Genomic DNA, 19,016 nt, shown 5'->3' with positions numbered 1-19,016 from the left:
AAAGTCAAACAAATATGGTATAGAAATCAAAAGTCAAGCAGAATATACATTACGATTCCTCAAGTTACACATATCTAGTTTAAAATATATATATATATATATATAAATGAATAGATAATAAATTTAATGTAAAAACTCATTGTTTTGAAAGAAATTCCTCTTTTTTCGATAGGTAAAGCAATTCCTCTATAATTTAATGGTATTGTAATGTATGCACATTTTCAGCACACAAAAATCAATATGAGAAATTAATAGTTCATCCGAAAGGAGGTTAGACAAAATTGAAACAATAGAAATATAATTAAATGTTAAATACAAATACATGTAACAATGGAAAATGAATATCAACTGTTTTCTAACAAAAGCAGCCCAAAATTTCCCAAAACCATGCTCCAATGAGGTCAGGTCCATGAAGAAACTACAGGATCATGTTGATTATGAAGGGCTCAACTCAAATGAAACATGGCTATCCCAATCAGTGAAAATTCAAAGCTCTCAACATTTTGTTAAAAAAAGTTCTACATTAGATAATGTGGTGCAGAATGGCCTTATTCAGGGACCATCCTCCCTACCATTCCCAAATTTTAAATTTATGCAATGAATTACTCATGATTTTAAAGCACCAGCAACTCTATTAGTTGGTCCAAATATATGCCAATATTTCCAAAATGCTATGGTAGTGCTGAAATATATAAACTAAACTGTAGCAGTTACTCATCAAAAAGCACCTATGCAAGCATAAATTGTCCTAGCAAACAAAATCAGCCCAAAAGCAAGCGTACAAAGTATAGAAACAATATCAGACTCAATACCAACTATGTATCTATAATACTAACTCCTTGACAAATGTGACACCTCATCTCATCAACTAATAGAGTTTGAATAAGAACATTAACAAGAAAACAGTGGCATACCTCTCCTCCCGCACCCTTGACAAAAGTAGGTTCTTCGGTGAACACATCTTGATGGAGAACTTTTCCACAGACCTCACAACATCTAGGGAGGGGAAAAAACACATGTAGCAATAATACACAGCCATTGGTGTAATGTAACAAAAACACATTAAAATTAAGCAGTGGATAAGGAAAGTGGAGAATAGCGAGATAAATTACTTACACGCAGCCATTGTCGTAATGTACAGTAGGTTTATGCCTAGCACAACTCGTAATAAAAACCATAATTCATGAAAGTACTAAGTACCAATTGTAGCCAATCTGATTGAAAATAAGAGTTCAAACGTCAAAAAACACAAAAAAAAAAAAAAAAGAGTAAATCCAAAGCAAAAACTAAAGCATTCATTCTCTCAACAAATCCGAAGCAAAAATCCATAGAGAAATAAAGTACCCAAAAAGTTGAATAAATTATCTTCAGATTGTAAAATTTGAAATAACGAAGAAACAAACCAGAAAAGGCAAGCTGATAATGTAAGGAGAAGAGGTAAAAAAGAGGCGCTGGTAACAAAGGCAAGCGGATAGGGCAATGAGCAATAATTTTCCCCCGAGCAGAGCCCCTCGTTGGTCAGGACTAGAATAAGGAATGAAACGGTGGTTGGGTCTGGGGGAGTTGATGTCGAGACGGAGAGGGGAAACAAGGGGAAGAGAAGGGAGTTGGTTGGGACGAAGGCCAGGGATGCAAGTACACTGCAACAGTTAAGTCATCGGTCAAGATGACGACGTTTTACTAGGGCGTTGTCGTTATTATAAAAAACAGTCGTTGCTGAAGAGGAGTCCTCTTCAATTTAAAACACTGGCATTGGGCCTCCTAATTTAGTTAATATCGGCCCATGGGCTAAAGTAATACCACCAACTAGCGGCGATTTGAAAATTTTGACACGATTTCATCCAACTTGAACCCTACATCTATCCGCTGGGTTTCTTTCCAGCCGTCTCCTTCTTCCTTTTTCCCGCACAGGCATCTCCGTCTTCTCCATCTTTCTTCTTTTTTCTTGGGGCGGGATACAAATCCTCACCCTTGCTTTCTCTTCCTCAGCAGTCTCATTCCCCTGCTCCTTGATCTCAAAACCCCCATAAAAAATCTCCCTTCTCCGCAGACTTTGACTCCTATCCGCCACTCAGTCCCGACTGCAAACTGCCGACTCTTTCCAGCCGCACACAAAAGCCTGCAGCCGCTCCTCAACATCTCGCCCCCCACCCAGAAGCCAGCTTCTCCAGCACTGCAGCCACCATACACAGTTAGGCCTCTCTCTCTCTCTCTGTTTACACCGAACATTGTCTATTGTTGCAATTTCTCAGCCACCCGTGGCCACTTTACCCGTCTACTGCCCTTCACCGCATCACAGCATCTCCTCTCCATTGCTCATCAAACTTTTTCGTCAAGGTGATATGATAATTTTTTGTTCGAGTTTTATGATTAATGAACACTGCTGTTGATTTTGGTATTGATCCGGTTGTGATGGGTTTTCGACTTTGGGATGAATTTTGAATTCTAGGATTAATTTCGGATTTGATGGGTTCGGTTTGTGCACAGCCCTTTGTAGATCAGTTAGTGTTAACAGAGAACTAATTAAATGAGAATCAAAATGGGGCCAACTTGTGTTACGTAAATCTGATTATTGTCGTGTGATGATTTGGAACATTACTGATAAAATCCCAGGCCAAATTTTACTAATATAACATTGTGATATTCCAAGTTTTGAAACAATGTGATGTTCTAAATTCATTTTGTTATTAAGTTGATAGATTATTAAGTATAAATTCATTTAGCGTATGTCAAAGCGGTACACCAGTACACATTGGTAATGACATATTCTGTTCTAGTACCTTAAACTGGAACATCCATTGGAGTGGAATTCAAAAATTCTCTCCACTAACTATTTTCATAAACTGAACAGTGCAAACATTTACCTAATGTTTTAATTCTTGCTAGGTCTACAATTTAGTTCCTTGCAATGCCAAAAAAGAGTTCTTCGAAGAAAGCTACTCGAGTGCCACAAAATAATGCTGTGGAAGAAGAAAAACCCTCTTCAACGAAGAAAAAGGCTCCTAGTGAGATTGATCAAATATTTGCCGGAAAAAAGAGGAAGAAATCTGAACCAGAAAAGTCCGAAAAGCCAAATGAAGAGGCAACCGGAAATTCTAGGAAGATAAAGAAAAAGGATAAGGTTAAAATGTCTGCTGGTGGTGGGTTTATGGATCCACCTTCTCGACCTAGAAAGAAGACAAATGATGGACTAGCTATCTACACAGAGGACGAGTTGAATATCAGTAAGGCAGATGCTGGAGGTACCCCGCTTTGTCCTTTTGATTGTTCTTGTTGTTTTTGAGCCTACTTGAAAAATCTTTTGGCTGTTGTTACTTCCTTTGGTCCAGTGAAGCTTGGAAATTTTCCTGTAGTTTTGTAATTTATGTTTTCATTTTCAGTTTTGGTGTTTCAATTCAAGGACAGTTGGAGTGATGTCTTTTTTTTTTTTTTTCAATCTTCATACACTGGAACTAGGTTAGATTAATTTTGATTGCGCTCAATCCATATTTAATTATAATTAAGTAAGCCTTTCCCAACTTATAAATTCTTTGAATCCAAGATATGAATCTGTGTTGAGGAAGAGTTTACTGCACAAATATTTATTTAACAGAGCGAAGAGTCTATCTATTTATTAGTGAAATCAATCCACTTACACATTGACATAACTTTATATGAGGATTAAGTTTTTGCTCACCCTTAATTCATGGTGATAAAATGCATGATTATGGGTTTCAATCATCCCACCGTTTATTATATATTTCATTCAATTGTGAATTTCTACGATGCTCTATAGGCATGACGTTTAATGCTCTATATTATGTGTGTAAAGTTTATCTTGAGAATGCTACAGTGACAACTAATAAACAGTGCAATCGTGGGTTTGGCGAGGTACCATTAATCAGAAATAGTTTGAGGTTTTTCATTTTGATTTTACCATCGTATTTTCTGTATCATTGACAAGTTCTGATATCCTTTGCCAACAAATGGCATAATTAAAGTTGTTGATGTTGGGGATGTTATCATGACAATAATTTTCGTTTTAAACGGGTATAGAAGTGTAGTTTTCAGTAGGGGTGGCAATATGTTATACGGCCCGTTAACCCAATACGAACACGACACGTTAATAACGGGTTAGGATTTAATCTTAACGGGTATGGGTCAAAACGGGTTGACCCATTAATATATGATTTCTTAACGGATTGATAACGGGTCAATCCGTTATGACACATTAAGAAAATTATAATTATAATTATACCCTTATACCTAAAAGTAAAATTGTTAGAATTTTAATTTTTATATTTTTATTGTTTGGATTATAATTTTGGATTTGTAGTTAGTTTTATAATTTTTACACATATTGTAATTTTAAAATTTAGAGAAAATCATGCTAAATTTAATAAGGTCAAACTGGTTAATTTTGGGCCTATTTAACCTATTTACATAAATAGTTTGAAATGAGTCGTATTGTATCGTGTTAATATATTTCATAATATTTACTAATGGGTCAAAACAGGTTGACACGACACGATCAGTTATGTTAATGGATCGTGTTAGGGTTTGAGATTTTAACACGATAAGCTTAACGGGTCGGATTAGGGTTGAGCTATATAGTATAATATATACGTTTTGACACAACACGAACATGACCCGTTAACACGATTTGACACTCCTAATTATCAGCAGTGATTGAAAAATTGGAGTTGATTCTTTTGCGCCGCGAGAAGTATTGTGATTTCGATATACAAGGCGTTTACAGAAAATGAAGAGCAGAAGCAGGAGGCATGGCAAAGCTTTTGCCTGTCCAATTTAACACCCATTCATGCTCAGTCCATGCTCAAGATTATCCCTTCTCAATAGATAATGGTGCCGGTCGCAGTCTTGTCACAATGAAAGTGAAGATGGGGAACATTTGTTTCCTGTAATATGGAAAGATGTTGTGACACGTTTTTATATAGTTTTCAATAACCTGTTGTGTCCACTTGATTTATGTAGTTTTCTACATAGAATAACGCAGAAATGTGGTAGAATATATATTTTGGTCTGCATTGCTATAAATTCTGCATGCTTACCAAAAGAGTACACGTTGTTGGACACACTGTCAAGGCACGTTTGTTCAAGCGCCTCCAACGCGCACCACTCTAACCTTCGAAAAATAGATGTGTGAAAAACACGTGTTACTCACATGCACCACTTCAAATCCCAATTAATGGCACGTGTACAACACGTGTTTATGTACCACCACATGCACCAAAAAGTTTGGGCGTGTGTGGCGCACCTCCCACGTGCCTTTCAACAAATAGGCACATGTGGTGCAAGGGTTCACGCGCCTCCACTCTCACAACAGATGACTGGGTGCATGTAGAACACGTACTCACGTGCCTATCATGCACCACGTCAACCCCCAAATATGGGAGCGTGTATTGCACATGTTCACGCGACCCCATGCGCACCCCAAAAGTTGAGCACGTGTATAACACGTTGTCACGCACCTCAAACGCTCAACCATATGCTTAGGCGCGTGTCATACACATGTTCACATGTCCCCACAAACCGTGGTGCGTGTTCAACAAGATCTCACACATCTCCACGCGCATTTCACATATTAGGCGCATGCACCCCAAGCGCTCCTACAATTTCTCACGAGCTTTTAGGAAAAGTGCACAACTCGCAAAGCAATATGAAGATGAAATTATTGTATAAAAAAAGAGAAGGAAAGAAAAGCCAGCAAGCAAGTTTGTAGTTTGTACAGAAACTAATTTGCTTGACAAAAAATATCAAAACAGATGTGTTATACACATAGTAAATAATGTAATCAGAATGCGTGTATTTCATGGGATGAAATATGTTCTGAATGAAAAATTCATTATAAAATTTCCATGTATCTCGGGAATGGAATCTAAAATGAAGAAAAGTACGTACTGCACGTTATGTATTTGGAAGCCAGTGAGAAACTACGTACTCCAGTAGCATATTACTTGAGATTCGACTCAAAAGTCGAAACATAAAGGAATACAGATGCTCATTAAGCTCGCATCTTTAGACAGATATAAAAAGAAGGACACACGTACCGAACAAGTAATTTAAAGCCTCATTAAAGTGATACTAAGTTTACGGCATAAAGCCAGCCTTAAATAAATCAATGACCTTTCGGTTAAGCACCTTCAGAGCAGAATGAACCACCTTCACAATCTGCTAAGCATCTTGGATCAGGGGATCTAGTCAATTAAACTGCCTTAGTAATCTGCTAAGCAGAATGATATTGGAACCCATTGTTGACTGGGTAATTCCTTGTGATGGTATTCTTCACTATTACCTACCCTAAATTATCATCTTTAGTAACATTGCTTCTTTTAATTTATTTCCACTCTTATATTATTTTTATCCTATTAAGTTAAATGTGTTATAAATTCTTTGTAAAGAGAGACAGAATTCAAGATGTTGAGAGAGAATGAGAGAGAGCCATTCAATTGATTCGTATAGAACTTATAAATATACCCATATATATATGGTTACAAATGTCTTAATTGACGACTACAACTTGGTCAATTACGACGGCTAAATGTGGTCATACAATACAAGATGGTTTATAACACTTCCCCTTTAGATAACCATATTTAAAGAATATGCCTCGTTAAAACCTTGCCAAGGAAAAATCCTGTGGAAAAAAACTAATGGCGAAAGAAAAAAAGTACAGTATTCATGTGTACCGTCGAGTGCTTTAGGATTGCCTCATTAAAATCTTGCAAAGGAAAACCCAGTGGGATAAAACCTTAGCGGAGGAAAAAGAGTACAATCAGCACAAGTCTTCAAGACATTACTTCTCCTGAAAAGTGTATGATAACAGGTCTTCAAACCTCCGCATTCTAATGTTCTGCATAATCTTTTTAAATGTTGCAGTTGATAATGCTTTAGTGAATAAATCTGCCAGATTATTACTTGACCGTATCTTCTTGACATCAATTTTAACTTTCTTCTCATGAATTGCAATGATCTTCTTGTGTAGATCTGAAAAATAACTCGCATCTGTACATCCAACTAACTGTGGACTTGATCCATATTGATAAAATAATCACAACTGGATCTTTTTGCTCATCACTACTCTTTTAGAGTTGTACTCTTCTGGAGTTCTTGTAAATAACATAGTTAGTGGAGAATTCATCAACATTAAACCGCTAACCTCCTTTTTCAATAAAAACGGTGGCCAGCCTTTTTAGATCAGACAAGTACCGCAGATTTTCAACTCCTTTGTAGGTGTCAGGCATGCTGTCAGGCGCCGCAGAGCTATGAAACTATATTTTTTCTCTTTTCTCTTGCTTCACGAGAGATGCTGTATCGTAATTTTCTCTATAAAAGAGATATTCAGCTCATCTTCATTCACATCTCATTTTCTTCACTTTTCTGTAATCATACTGCATTTTTACTCTGCAATCTCTTTCTGCATTCTTATCCTGCAATATCTCTTTGCAATGGCTCAGCAATCTTCTCAGGGTCAATATATGAGGTATTCTGCACCTCGTTCATCAGTTGTTCCTGCTTCTACCATAGGTGCTATCATGCAATATAATGATTTGACTCATAGGTCAGATAATGAAGTTATCTATGAGCTTGTGAGTCTCGGTACCCGATATTCATCATCCATTGTCGCATTTTCTCAGCGACTGCAATTTAGAACTTGTGGAGTTGACAAACTCCACGAGAATATTGTTATCCTTCAGCGACTTCTTCTGGAGTCAAACATGAAGATAGGAGCAATAAAGCAAGAGAATAAGAATTTAAAATCCTTACTTAAATCATCTTTTCGATTACCCACCCCTTTAGATAGGGATGCCATGCAGATTCTTGAAGAACAAGAGCGTTTGAAGAATGAGGCAAAATGCCTTAAATTTCTGCAATTTTTGTTTCAAGATAATAAAATAATATTTCACAAATATTCATATTTGTGTTTCTATCTTCTGATGGATGTTCTGTGTGCTCCCTTTTATTTCTTCTTTAATAATGCACACTTCATATCAAACCCATAATATGAATCTGAAATACTAATTATATTAAAAGATGGTATTTCATGACTAATAACATCATCCATCTTTCCCTTGAAGCCGCAAGGGTTTCAGATTTATATTTCAAATATGTGCAGTTTTCATGAGTTCTTCTGGAGCCTCAATGACATTTAAATCATATATATAAACTGCAATGATAGCTTGTTTCCATTTGCGTTTGGATTGCTTTAGATCATATAAGGATCTTTGAAACTTGATAGAATACATATTTCTAGATATATTCATATTAGAAGTTTCAGACATTTTCTATCATTCAGGGATTTTCATATATATATCATGATCCAATGATCCATATAAATATGCAGTTAATCATGCATATCCAAACTCTCGTTAACTTTCAAACTAATAAAAATCTCAATATGATTTCAATCACTTTAAAATCATATCAATATTGTTTCTTCGATAAACTAACTGTAATTTCTATATCACATTTTCATATTAAAAGTTTCAGAATTTTTATATCATGTATATAAATATCCATTGATATTTAACAAAAATCACCTCTTTAGGTTTTTGGACTATAAGTCCATATTTATCACATTTTACTTAGTGATATCAATTCTGCAGGAATTGAGAAACTGACTCGTGATTTATATATTACACTTTTATTTCCTTTCTATAAATACCCATTGACATTCAACAAGCATCACCTCTTTAGGTGTTTGGATTATAAGTCCCGATGCATCATATTTTACTAGTGAATCAAGTCTGCAGGAATTGTTTCTTTCAAATTTGGCCAATATTTTACGTCAGTATTCTTCGACGGTTTTTGATTCACTTTCTCCATTACTTCTGGTAATGTCAATTGCCATCTCATATGGAAATACGTTGTCGACAACGATTTTATTTCTCTCCATAATTTCTCCATCATTCATGAAATGTACCGAGGTCTCATTTTTAGGTACCTGTCCATCTTCAAGAGAAGACATTTTCATGAAAAATCTCTTCAGGAGTCACTCTTCAGGAGATTTATACTCTTCAAGAGTTTATTTAGGAGAATTTTATACAGAAAATTTGGATAGACTTTATTGCTTGTTCTGTAGGTATGGCCTCTTCAGGAGCACCAAATTATTTGTGCATTTCTCTTTTGAGATGCTCTATCTTTTGTATCAATAAGTCTCACATGCTTTTAGACATGTCTTTAGACTGCTGACTTTCTTAATTGTCCTACAGGGATTTCAATCCTCGCTGGGATTTTAGCAGCTAGAATATGAGACATTTTTATTTTATTGCATCCAAAATTTAATTATCATCTGAACTTCTGGTTCACATATGATAATCAAGATAACGTCGAATAATTTCATCGCTTCAAGCAAATTTTTCTTTCCACTTCTGGTGGTAAGACTTTCTAGTAAAAGAATCTTCTAATTCTTTTATGGACGTCCATATAAAAATCATTCGACTTATCATAATTAATTTTGAATGATCAAGTTAACCATGAAAATATACAAATATTTTAAATCATATCACCTTTTGATGCATCATAATATTTGATTCAATAATTGTATAATATCATCTCAAAGGAAAAGCTTATAGCTTTTCCAATACGAGCTTCTGACCCGAAAAGATATTCATTATTACGTCCAATCTCTTAGTTTCTTTGAATGAAACACATTATTCTTTTCACTTCAGGGAATAGAATGATATAAATTCATTATCATTCACTTCAGAAAATGATGTAGATCTAGTAAGACGTGACTAATGATTCTTATCAAAAGCTCATTATTTTGGTCAGTCACTGAAAGACAAGATATTAATTTAGAATATATTGTGAACGTTTGCATTTCATATTACTACTTCAGGAGCATACTCGATATTGCTACTTCAGGAGCACATTCGAGATGTTCATTCAAATATATATTCTTTCCACAATTTCAATTATGCAACTTCAGGTGCATAAATCATAATGAGTTTTTGGTATACGTATCACTCATTTAAATTATGAGGTACTCAATAAAATTATTGATTTAAAGCGATCCTTCAGGGATGCTCCATTTTCCATTCTAAGATAAATCATATCATCAATAATTTATAACAAGTATAAAAAGAATAAATAAAACTTGTATATAAATTATGTAAATAAACATAGAATTTATCAAGTAATAATAATGAATATAATCATAAATATTCACCTCAGCAATTATAAATAATATATTAAAAACTTACTTGAAGTTGAAGATTACTATTTTCAGTATCATCAGAACTTTCGTGTATTGTGAAAATTACTGAGATCGAAAAAGATCACGACACATGACTCCTGTCAAAAAACTAATAAAAACTATTAGTCAAACATGTTATGCCAATTATAAAAAAAGATTGCCGTTGATTGAACTCATCTTTCATCTCCTTGAGGATAAACTGGGTTCAAGATTGTATTTAGTATACAGAGGAAGGCTCAATGTAGTAATTCTAAAAATAAGTGGGCTCCGTATAATACCAAAAGCAAGTTGGCTCCTTTTTCAAACTTCTTCAAATATGCTTCCTTTCACAATCATTATTTTGGACTTGAGAGAATTCATGGATCCAAATTCTTTTTCTGGATAGAAACCAGCTCACCTCTCACCTAATCACGAGGGCCTTTTACGTGTGTTACCAACTCCACTTTTTGTTCTAAAGTTTTCAAAAAAAGTCCAACTATTCAGCTAACCGCCTGCTAAAAAGTTTTTACACCCTGCACATATTCAAGATATAATATTATAAGAAAGAAAAATAAAACGAAATAGGTAGCCGTTTTGAGGCCTTTATGGAAGTCATAATAGGCGGCTTCTTTGACAAGAAAAAGGTGTCATAGCTACTGTAGTTTTTTTTAAGGCTAGAAACAGTGGTATCGATTTATGAATCTACTGTAGTTTTCTTTCTCTGACGCCGATCTATGAATCTACGTGGGCTATGAAAGTTGTAGATTTTTCTGCATCCCAATGCGCCCAATAGCCTATCGGCCACAAACTCGATGTACTAGCTCATCAGCTCTCCAAGTACCAGTACCATTACTGATTTCCTCGGCTCTCTACTCTATTTGCTCTTAATCTTTGGCGGTGCTCTGTCTCTACCACTTGCAGACGCAGGCACAAGACACGACGTTTTGGCGCAAGGGCTAGTTTCCTTTGCTCCTCTCCACCCGCTGAATGATCTCCACCAGGAGCTCCGGGAGCAATCCGGTCCATGAGCCTTCGGACCCGGTCCAGACCACGAGCCAACCGCGTCCTCATCCGAGTCGCGAACGCGCCCACTCTTCTCGTTCAGTTCCTCAAACAACTTAGAGAATCAAGGAGGAGCATAGTGGGTGAGATCACTGATGTTTTCTGGCATCGATATAGGTAGTCTTTTTTTTTTTTTGGCTAAAGTTAAGGATGGCTCCGATTGCAGCTAATTCGTTGCTCCTCAGTACGATTTCCCTCCGGCCAACTTGTCGGGTTGCTGCTGACAAACGATGAAACGGGGAGTACAGGAACTCTTTCTGGCCTTCTGATGGTTCTTGTAGAAATAGTGGGCGCTTGGTGATGCCATTGAAGCTATCGGTAAAAAGCTCAGAGCTCTCCTCCTTGCGGCTCTGCAAGTATCCAACTTGAGGGTCGCGAGTAATTGTATCGGTTCTCATAGGAGATGCTTTGTAATAGATTATGGAATTGAGGCTTAGATCTTAGCCTATTTCTCATCTAATATGGATTTGAGATTGAAATCCGGGGTATCCATATCGAGAGACTCTTGCTTTTCACAGTGTTTGGGTTTGTTTCGTTCGACTTGGATTGGTGAATACACGAGGATGAGAGAAACCCATAGAGAGAGAAATTGGTGCTGAGAGGAGGAAGAATTTTTTCTCGCATCGTACTATAACGTGTTATGAATTTTTTGTAAAGAGAGACAGAATTCAAGAGGTTGAGAGAGAATGAGAGAGAGCCATTCAATTGATTCGGATAGAACTCATAAATATATCCATATATATATGGTTACAGAAGTCTTAATTGACGACTATGACTCGATTAATCACGACGGCTAAATATATTCATATAATACAAGATGGTTTATAACAAAATGTGACTTATTTGTCACCATTAAATAATAAAAAGACATGTAATAAATAATTATTTAATAATAATAAATATGCTATATCAGATAAAAGTAAAACAGTAATATAATATATAAAATTTTTCTTTATAAAAAAGTTAGGAGATCTTTTTGCTGTTATAGAAGAAACGAGCACTGATTTCATCATATCGATCAAGGTTTAAACTTGGGTTCAAACTTTTACAGGTTTTACCTTGGCAACGTAGCCAGGTCTCTCTCCGTCGGAAATAGTGTAAAATAGGTAGAAAATTGATACTTCACATTCAAAGTTAATTGATAATAGTGAAGTGGTGTACTTTTTTATTTTTTTATTTTTTTATTTTTTCTTAATGTAACCCCAGGACCCGTGCCTCCAGCTTCAACTTCTCGCAGGCACTCACATGTCCGAGAGATTCTTTAGCTTCGAGGATGGGAAAGGAATGGGCCACCATTCTTCCCTCCTTCCCATTTTCCCTTTGTGTGGTTTTAATGTCTTTAGATTTTGTCATCAGAGTCCTGTCATATATCGTCTTCCCCCCTTTGCTAAAAAAGATGCTTATGGACGATGCAAAATGGACCCCAGTATTTGCATTTTAGAACTGATTCAAATCTCAGATTTTTCCCATTTTCCTGCATCAAAAAGGCAGCAGCATGTGAGGGAAGAACGCTTGCACCTCAAGATCTCCAGTCAGGATGCAATTACGTGCAACCTGCAATCAAAAACAAAAAGCAGGCTTAACAAATCTGTAATTGGGAAGGATCTATACAGAGTACTGCAAAACGAACCATATTACAACACAGTGAGATATTGAAGGAAATAGATGAAGTTTATTAAGCTCTTTTTTTCCCTACGATTAAAGAAGTGTGTTAATTAAGCTTTACAGCATTAAAAGGCCGTTCTTAACCATTCGTTCAGATGAGTTTTGAAAAACGATATGGGTTTGTAGCCAAACCCAACGAAAACGTATCTTACTCATCTAGAATCAAGACCATGATATTGTTAACAATTTAGCTGCTTTAAATTTGCAGGAAACCACAGAGTAATGGCTCCCTACCATCGTGACAAGTAGCTCTTTCTAGGCACCATGCAAAAGGTGGATTGTTATGAGATTGGCTAACAAACACCCGTGTCTGACTGAGTGCCATTCAGCTACAAAACTAAGCAAAGACCAAATAACTAACCCGTGTGAACCCAAAAAACAGCCAACTCGAGTAAACGAAACAAAGCTAGCAAAAACTGATATATATATATATATGTGTGTGTGTGTGTGTGTGTGTGTATGTACACACTAATGTTTTATGTAATGTGACCAGAGTATTGTGTCATGAAACAACGATGAGTTTCAAGGATCTTCCTCCGGTAAAGTTCATTTGGGCTCCAAGCGGCAGACAGGTCACCACCAATAGGTCCCCGCTGTTGACTCGATTATGGAGCCCGCCTTAAAATCGAATTCAACTCTTATCGCACTTCATCTTTACCATGATCAGATCTCATAATACATCAATTAAACAAACCATCCGTTATCATAAATGGTCAGCCGCATAACAAGGAAAGGAAACCAAACCAAACAACGTTTTTGCAAATCCAAGACATTAACACAACACAGGAACGTGGCTCAAGAACATATTCGACAGATTAAGGAAAATATTTTCAAGCACCTGTTTTGCCAGGAGTGTTAGCCAATATCTACTACACTTTGTAATTGTTCTGAACGGTTCCAGCAGAGTATTAAGACGATCATATTGCCCGCAAGGCGTTTGAAGCCCGAGAACAAGAAAGAGGAGGAGCAGAACAGATGCCTACAGCGGAGGCTAAAATGCACTAATTTATAGTGGTTCTCAGAAACCCTAGTGCAAGGAGAGCGGAATTACTGAAACGGACAGAAAGGAGCTTCAGTAATATTGTTAAATGGATGCAGCCCACTATCAAGCCCAATAGACTGTTAAATGCGACTGGTCTGGGCCTTTAGTCCTATAGGAACAGAACCCAATCTCGACTCCCCCACTTGTTTGGAAGAAAATGTAGGTAGAGAAAGACGGTTGTAAGGTTGTTAGCTAACCCGCTCTTACAAACCTGTCTCCGCGCACTTGTAATTTGAATGCAATTCTGTTTGAAAAAAATATATATGTTTAAAAATATAATAAAGAAATATAAAATTTAAAATATTCAGAAATATGAATGTTGATGTTGAAATTTGTACATGAGTAACGCTTATACAATTCTAGAATGGATTAGTATTGCACACTTTTTTTTTAAATAATTACTTTTATTGATTTTTTTAAAAATAAATACACGATAATTGTACATTCTAATTGTTGGATTTATGAAGATAGTTTATAAAAATAATTTCAAATGTTAACATGACATATAATATATGGGACTTATATTCAAAATTAATAATAGATTAGACAATAAATTAAGATGTGATGAGTTGAGATAAAAGTTAAAAATTAAAAAAAAATATTATTTTAATAATAATAATATTATTATTATTTTAAAATTAAGAAAATTGAATTATTTATTATATTTTATATAAAAATTAAAAAAAATAATTATGGGATGAAAAAGAATTTTTATCTATCAATAATAAATGAGAAATGACTGACTAACTATTCATGTAGCCAACCTAAGGGCAACCTAAGGGTAGAGCCCAACTGGCAACCTCCACGAAAGACTTAAGCGTCACGCGTACGTTTACCGACTCCATCACAGAGGGACAGAGAGATCGTCCCGAAACGCGGTCTGCACCGATGGTTGGTGGAGGTTCGTGACGGTTCTTCACTCTCCAGTTTTGACTTTTTCAATTCGCATTTATTCTTCCTGCTTCAACCAACCCTAGAAAAGTCGAGCACCTCTTCTTCTTTCTTCTTCTTCTTATAACGAGTTCCTTGATTTCTTTCCTCGAGGATTCGAAGCGTTTTGGGTTTTCTTGATCTTTCTTAAGGAGAATACCTTTTTTGCAATTACGACGCTATGTCCGCCACGTCAGGCTCCGTTGTTCTTCCCCGTACGAAGCTCTTCGGCTCGAATATCTGCAAATCGAATCATAGAATTCCAACGTAAGCTTTATACGATCGATTCTTATTTAAGTTCTGTTTGTTTCGAAAATTATGTTATAGACATTCACGGGCCCCTGGAATCGGACGGTTCGGGATCGATTACAAAGCTTGATCTGTTTTGTTTTGATTATAATATATGACATGGAAATGGCTGTTTATTTGATGCTAATATTTGGACACCATTGAGGAACACCTTCCACTGGTTCTAATGGAATCCATTAGAAACTTTTTCCGTCTCATCTTGTTACTTTACCTTGGTTTATTAGATGGATGGTTAACGGATTAATCTGTGAACTGTTGAAATATCAAGATTACTGAGCTACTTTTGGAAACGTTGGAGGAAATTGTCCCATCGATTAGCATTGTTAGAATGAGAAAGAAAGTCGTTAGTATTTGCATTTGCTAGAGCGGAAAAAGAATATAAAGAAGTGCAATCAGCTAAATACCACTATCATCGTGACAATACCACCATTTTTGGGGTATACTTTCTTCTCAAACATCAATGGGCTCTTGGTGTAATGATTTCTCGTGTGGAGAAATATAAGACTGAACTTTTTTGAAAACTGAAATGATGCAAGAGCAAACTCTTTAGTTTGGTTTTTGTAATATTGAAGTTGAGCTGAACACCTTTTTTATGAAAAATGAACCTGCTCGTTTTTTCAGTAGTGCAGCAATCTGAACTTTTCAGCTGTTCATTTCCTTAAAGCTAAGATCTTTACGAAGGTTATTTGTTGGCAGGTCATGCTCTTATACCAGATCTCTCAAGTCTGTCTCGTGCCATTTATCCGAGGGATTACGTGATCATAATAAATCTTCCTCTACAGAAATTGTCGTTTCATGTTCTAGCTCAAGTGATAAAGGAAGTAGCCTGGTTGGCAGATTACATCACTGTGGCCCAATTGAGAAGAGAAATACAGTGGGGCAAACATTTTGCTCTGCAGGTGTGAGCACGTACAGTGGAGCTCAGATAGATTCTGATTCGCATGCCATTGAAGAGAAGATTGGGGTGCTGCTTCTGAATCTAGGAGGACCAGAGACTCTTGATGATGTTCAACCATTCTTGTTTAATCTATTTGCTGATCCAGTAAGTTAATTGCTTATGCTTGCCTAATTGTGCCAGCATCAAAGGTTGTGGTATTTTGGGACCTAACAATAGTTTTCTTGCTTCGAAATAGGATATCATTCGTCTCCCAAGGTTATTTCAATTTCTCCGGCAACCATTGGCTAAGCTAATATCCGTGTTTCGGGCTCCCAAAAGCAAGGAAGGCTATGCTGCTATAGGAGGTGGCTCTCCCTTGCGTAAAATAACTGATGAGCAGGTAGAATGCATGTCTTGTTCAAATGCATGTGTTATTCTTGTTGAACGTTGATAGTACCTTTAGGTTTGCATGCATCTAATTTGAGTATGTTTTTTTATGGTTTGTTATACTTGTTGCAGGCACATGCACTTAAAATGGCATTGGAAGCCAAGAACATGCCTGTAAATGTCTATGTTGGAATGCGGTATTGGTACCCATTCACCGAGGAAGCAATTCAACAAGTTAGTTTTATTTCTATAGTTCAAACCTTAATACTTTTGGGTGATGTTACGACACTGGGAAGGTCATGCAGTCTAGTATCTTAGTTATATGGAGAGAAAGAGAGAGAGAAGCTTATCAAAGAATAAAAATAAAAATGATAACTAAAATAATGAAGATATCTTTAAGATTGTTGAAGTTTGTCAATTGTGCATCCCATCTATCCTCCAATTGGTTGGGTCAAAAGGTTGAACTTTTTCTTATCATCTGCGGCAGATTAAAAAGGACAAAATAACCAGGCTTGTTGTGCTGCCTCTGTATCCCCAGTTCTCCATATCCACAACTGGGTCAAGCATTGGTGTACTCCAGAGAATATTCAGGTGATAATCTTGTCTGTTTGTGAAATCCATCTATAAGCGGGTAATTAGATTTTTATCCCCTTTATAAATCTGTTTGAAGTCTGACTGTGAGTCCTCTATCAGAGAAGATGCATATCTATCAGAGCTTCCTGTTTCTATCATAAATTCTTGGTATCAACGTGAAGGTTACATTAAGTCAATGGCTGACTTGATTGAGGAGGAGTTTAAGAGTTTTTTGAAGCCTGAGGAGGTGGGTTTAGTTCTCACAACCAACTGATTTGACATTACTATTTTAATGTGTCTGGAAACTTTTTGTCCTGGTCAAATGATGAATTCTACCATTGCGGGAACTGTTACTTATTGCTTTGTGGTATTTTAGGTTATGATACTCTTCAGTGCTCATGGAGTGCCAGTCAGCTATGTTGAGGATGCCGGAGATCCGTATAAGGATCAAATGGAGGAATGCATCTACTTAATCATGCAGGAGTTGAAAGCCAGAGGAATTACCAATGAACATACTCTTTGTTATCAGGTTGGTCATCTTATGTTTTAGCCTTTGAGGTTCTTTACTTAGTTCTTGGCACAATCTTGTGTTGCTTACCTCCAAGCTTGCTATAAGATCCTTTTTTGCTTGTTACTAGATCTAGGCTATCCTATCTTTAATTTCTTGTATACTTTCCTTCTCCATTTCTCTAATTCTTTTCCTCCCCCCTCTTTTTGTTTGAAACAGAGCCGAGTTGGCCCTATTCAATGGCTGAAACCCTACACCGATGAAGTTCTTGTTGAGCTTGGCCAGAAAGGTGTGAAGAGTCTCCTAGCTGTTCCAGTGAGGTATATCCTTCATGTTGAATTAGAATCATATTGCTTGTGTGGAGTTTAGTCTGAGATGATACTTGAAAATGTTACTTTTTCACAATATCTGATGTCTTCTATTATTAGTTCTTTATTAAATAAAAAGTGCATTTAGTTTTATAATAGATGTTATTTGGGTTCTGGAAGCTAATTACCATTTAGCCTGTTTGGGAATTGATTTTGACCTGGAATTCTATAGTCTTTGAATATTTACCCTTGTTGGTGCATTTCTTTCATTCTTACCTCTGATAAATATGTTAATCTTCAGGCTACAGAAAAATTTAACTTTTTTAAATGTCTGTTTGTATTCCAGCTTTGTGAGTGAACACATAGAGACTCTTGAAGAGATTGATATGGAGTACAAGCACTTGGCGCTTGAATCTGGGATTGAGAATTGGGGACGCGTCCCTGCTCTTGGATGCACCTCTACTTTCATCATGGATCTTGCAGATGCTGTAATAGAAGCTCTACCATTAGCAACAGCCATCTCAACCTCAAGGAGCGCCTCCAAAGCAGTTGATCATGACCCAATGCAAAAGATTATCAAAATGTTCTTTGGTTCCATCTTGGCAGTTTTTTTGTTGCTGTCTCCACAAATGGTACAGGCATTTAGGAATCCCCTCTTTTGAAGTAGACCAAAGGCCTCATTACCTTTATATTTTGAAAGATGCTGCACTTAAAAGAGAGTAAGGTGAAATAAGGTAACAGAATTTGTATGGATTATGGAGACATTCTCTTGATCTCTTTTTTCCTTTTTCAACAAATCTATACGAAGATGACAGAATTTTTTGAACTGAATTTTGTAAGGAAGCAATAGTTATGATCAGTGATTCTTATTCGTGGAAAGGATGGATTTATCCCCGTGCTCGTCATTGTTATCATTTTATTGTAGAGCACAGCATCAACGCATCAATATGATTGCTGGCTGTTTTGACCCCTCCACGTCAACTTATAATTTGTTACTGCATATTTTTGTGGATGATAGCAGAGCATTGCAAGCTGCCACTTGCTTCGGTCCCACAAAATGCCATTGGTTGGAACAGTTCATTCAGCCATAATGTATAGATGACTTTCAACGAGGCACTTCACATCAAACCTCACACGTTCTTGATGTTAAAATTAACGCATGTTTGGTAATAAGATTA

General features: G+C 36.4%; 3 protein-coding genes and 1 long non-coding RNA gene across 10 annotated transcripts in view; 2 read left to right on the top strand and 2 right to left on the bottom strand.

Annotated features, from left to right (window-relative positions):
• LOC122295683 (transcription factor IIIB 60 kDa subunit-like) overlaps positions 1-1,705 on the bottom strand; it is a 31,170-nt gene extending 29,465 nt beyond the window's left edge. For 3 of the 6 annotated variants that reach the window (XM_043104765.1, XM_043104768.1, XM_043104766.1), the window contains exons 1-3: positions 1,404-1,705; positions 1,117-1,214; positions 915-996 (exon numbers count right to left, since the gene is read on the bottom strand). In XM_043104765.1, the coding sequence (XP_042960699.1) occupies positions 915-996; positions 1,117-1,178 (144 nt within the window). In that variant the 5' untranslated portion in view covers positions 1,179-1,214; positions 1,404-1,705. Of the gene's footprint in view, positions 1-914; positions 997-1,116; positions 1,215-1,344 lie in introns of all 6 variants that reach the window. The other 3 variants (XM_043104763.1, XM_043104767.1, XM_043104764.1) reach the window with 2 other exon arrangements.
• Positions 1,706-2,908: 1,203 nt separating this feature from the next.
• On the top strand, positions 2,909-3,361 carry LOC122296605. Its single transcript, XM_043106407.1, has 2 exons — positions 2,909-3,242; positions 3,330-3,361. The coding sequence occupies exons 1-2, from the start codon at positions 2,909-2,911 to the stop codon at positions 3,359-3,361; spliced, it is 366 nt and encodes a 121-aa protein (XP_042962341.1).
• An 8,811-nt stretch (positions 3,362-12,172) lies between these two features.
• On the bottom strand, positions 12,173-14,113 carry LOC122295647. Its single transcript, XR_006238197.1, has 2 exons — positions 13,743-14,113; positions 12,173-12,793 (listed from the first exon to the last, which is right to left on the bottom strand). It is a non-coding gene; the product is annotated as an uncharacterized LOC122295647 (long non-coding RNA).
• Positions 14,114-14,734: 621 nt separating this feature from the next.
• LOC122297509 (ferrochelatase-2, chloroplastic-like) lies at positions 14,735-18,717 on the top strand. 2 transcript variants are annotated; one of them, XM_043107593.1, is made up of 9 exons: positions 14,735-15,143; positions 15,867-16,227; positions 16,319-16,462; positions 16,582-16,683; positions 16,937-17,040; positions 17,143-17,269; positions 17,399-17,551; positions 17,750-17,850; positions 18,185-18,717. In XM_043107593.1, exons 1-9 carry the CDS (start codon positions 15,058-15,060, stop codon positions 18,498-18,500), a joined length of 1,494 nt encoding a protein of 497 aa, XP_042963527.1. In that variant the 5' UTR covers positions 14,735-15,057; the 3' UTR covers positions 18,501-18,717. The 2 variants fall into 2 exon arrangements, with proteins under 2 accessions (XP_042963527.1, XP_042963528.1); XM_043107594.1 differs by having other exon boundaries at positions 14,737-15,143; positions 15,882-16,227.
• The last annotated feature ends 299 nt before the right edge of the window (positions 18,718-19,016 follow it).

This window comes from Carya illinoinensis, chromosome 15 (genome assembly GCF_018687715.1).
Source record: "Carya illinoinensis cultivar Pawnee chromosome 15, C.illinoinensisPawnee_v1, whole genome shotgun sequence".
NCBI lineage: Eukaryota > Viridiplantae > Streptophyta > Magnoliopsida > Fagales > Juglandaceae > Carya > Carya illinoinensis.
The sequence above is the reverse complement of the archived record's forward strand: the minus strand, read 5'-3'. Positions and strand labels throughout refer to the sequence as shown.